The sequence below is a fragment of the Poecilia reticulata genome, linkage group LG17 (assembly GCF_000633615.1).
Source record: "Poecilia reticulata strain Guanapo linkage group LG17, Guppy_female_1.0+MT, whole genome shotgun sequence".
Taxonomy (NCBI): Eukaryota; Metazoa; Chordata; class Actinopteri; order Cyprinodontiformes; family Poeciliidae; genus Poecilia; species Poecilia reticulata.
In genome coordinates, this window is record NC_024347.1 from 20,476,152 (window position 1) to 20,478,453 (window position 2,302).

Here is a 2,302-nt window from a genome sequence, read left to right on the forward strand (position 1 = left end):
ATACAAAGAATGAAGAAAGGAAAGAAAGACTGAATAAAATAAATAAGGAAGAAAAAACTGTTAACTGCATTAACCGTTCAAACAATGTTGCTGAGAATAAAGCCTGAAAACAATCAAATTTTCCATTTCCCTCTTTTTTTTCAAAATTCATTCAAACCCRGTAAATTCATAAAATAAATTCCCTACTTTTTCCAAACGCTTCCCAGGACGTCTTGGATCGCTGATCACAGACTTTATTCTGTAAATGCGTGATATGCTCTGGGAAATGAATTACAGTCCGTTTGTGTAGCTTTAGTTTGCATTCACTTCTAACCACTATTCCCACACATCTGGTTTCAAGTCAGAAATGATTAGTGTGGATATTTAACAGGAATATCAACTTTAGGAGGAACCTAACAGAGGTTAATGCAACTTTGCACTTTTATTTGCAACCATTCACATCCAAAATGACTAAAAACAGGAAAAAAATACAGGTAAGCCATAAAAAAAAAAATAATTAAAAAAAACTTAAAAAGAACTTAAGTTTGTTTCAAAAAATGAAATTGATTTACCTGAGACAAATAGAAAACTTACAAGCATATATATATATATATTTTTTTTTTTACAAAATAAAAGTGTCAATTTACATTTATGAATTGACTATCAGAGACAACATGACACCGGGGGGGAAACAGATTAAGGTCAAGCCATTCCCTAATCAGCAGGAACAACTGTCTGCTGCTATCAAGGAAGCTGTTCCACAAAAGTTTCTCCATAGTCCTTAACCTTAAGTCACCTGGTCTGCATTACAAATCATTCCAAACTGAAGTGAGAGTAAGATATCCGCACGATTTGTGTGTGCGTGCGAATGCGTGTGCGTGTGTGTGTGTGGGGGTGGGGGGGTGCGTGCGTGTGTGTGCGTGTGTGCGTGTGTGTGGCTAAGGAGGGAACTTGTTTCCTGCAGGCTGTGGTTTGTCACATGTGACAAGAGAAGGTAGGGCTGAGCAGCAAGAGAACTTGAGCAGGGAGCAGCCAGTTCTCCTGGTTAGTGTCTTGTCAGTGCTGTCACAGAGCCTCCAGGAAAAAAAAAAAACGTGCTCGACTTGTCTCGTCACGTCACCATAAAGCTGTACGCCGTGATGGAGAGTGCTCTTTTGGGATGCCCTCAGAGACTGCGTTTCCTCCAGCTGAATGACCAGACAGGAGACAGCAAACAAGAGCAACATAAACAACCAAAAGATGATGGGCAGAAGCTAACCCTGTGCACGGGAGCTGAGACTATTGCCACACATCATTAAGTTTGCTGTGTGGTTAAATTTCCATGGGATGAAGAGAAAAAAAAACACTGTCATGTTTAAAATCAGGAGAAGCTCACAACACAATTACAAGGTAAAATGTATTCACATTCCAGAGTTTGATCAGTTTGTCTGTTTCGTTTTGTCTTTTTATTTCTGCCTTGTAGCTCCTGCCCTATTTCTCCCGAGGAACAGCCATGGCAGCCATGAGTGAGACAGCCAAGGTAGAAATCCCTGGGAACCCTTGGAGTTGAACCCTTGGAAAACAGTTTTTTAGCAGAACGTCCACCTGGTCACACTGGTCCTTATCCTTTCCGTGATCGACGCAGAGTCCTTTACTTTGAATCTGTTAATGCCCTTTCTAACTGCTGCTCCAACATCAAGGTTTTACGGCGCTCCTCGTGGTACTTCTTCTCTGCCTCCAAACACATTTGTTTCATGTCTTTCTCTCTGGAAGATAAACATTTAATTTTTTGTCTCAGATAAAATAATTTAATAATTTCTTAATACACACACTTCATTGCTTTCTCTTTGGACATCTAAAGCAACAATAAAATTATTGTCTATGGGAATCATCTGAAGCACTTCAATCCAATGTAATGGATAGTGATTCTGTCTATCATTTAGGCTATTAAACCTTAGACCATAAATTTACTATTACAAYCTGAAAGATATGAAAATGACCCATAACATTCTGGCTAATGTTTGAATGGATCTCAGCCAAGATTTGGATTAAAATCAATTTTAAAAAAAATTAAGAGTCGAGTCCACATTGATTTGGTTTGTTCCTTGTAGAAGCACGTTCTATCCATGTCAATGATGTARGAGAGCCGGGAGCAGGGGCGGATCTWCTGGCGTGGCATGGGGTGGCAGTTGCAACCCCAAATGAGAGTCTTGCCACCAGTGGCGCAACTACACATTATTCAGGTGGATGCGAAAACATAGATCGGCGCCCCCCCTCCCCCCGACCGAGGGAAGGAACGTCACGTTAGGGTGAAGGAGCGACGCTCACTCAGCCCCTTTGATGC

General features: G+C 40.7%; 1 protein-coding gene across 2 annotated transcripts in view; it reads right to left on the minus strand.

Annotated features, from left to right (window-relative positions):
• Positions 1 to 1,361: 1,361 nt before the first annotated feature.
• ccdc13 (coiled-coil domain containing 13) overlaps positions 1,362 to 2,302 on the minus strand; it is a 15,317-nt gene continuing 14,376 nt past the window's right edge. For both annotated transcript variants that reach the window (XM_017309956.1, XM_008434308.2), the window contains exon 14: positions 1,362 to 1,724. In XM_017309956.1, coding sequence (XP_017165445.1) covers positions 1,610 to 1,724 — 115 coding nt within the window. In that variant the 3' untranslated portion in view covers positions 1,362 to 1,609. The remainder of the gene's footprint in view (positions 1,725 to 2,302) is intronic.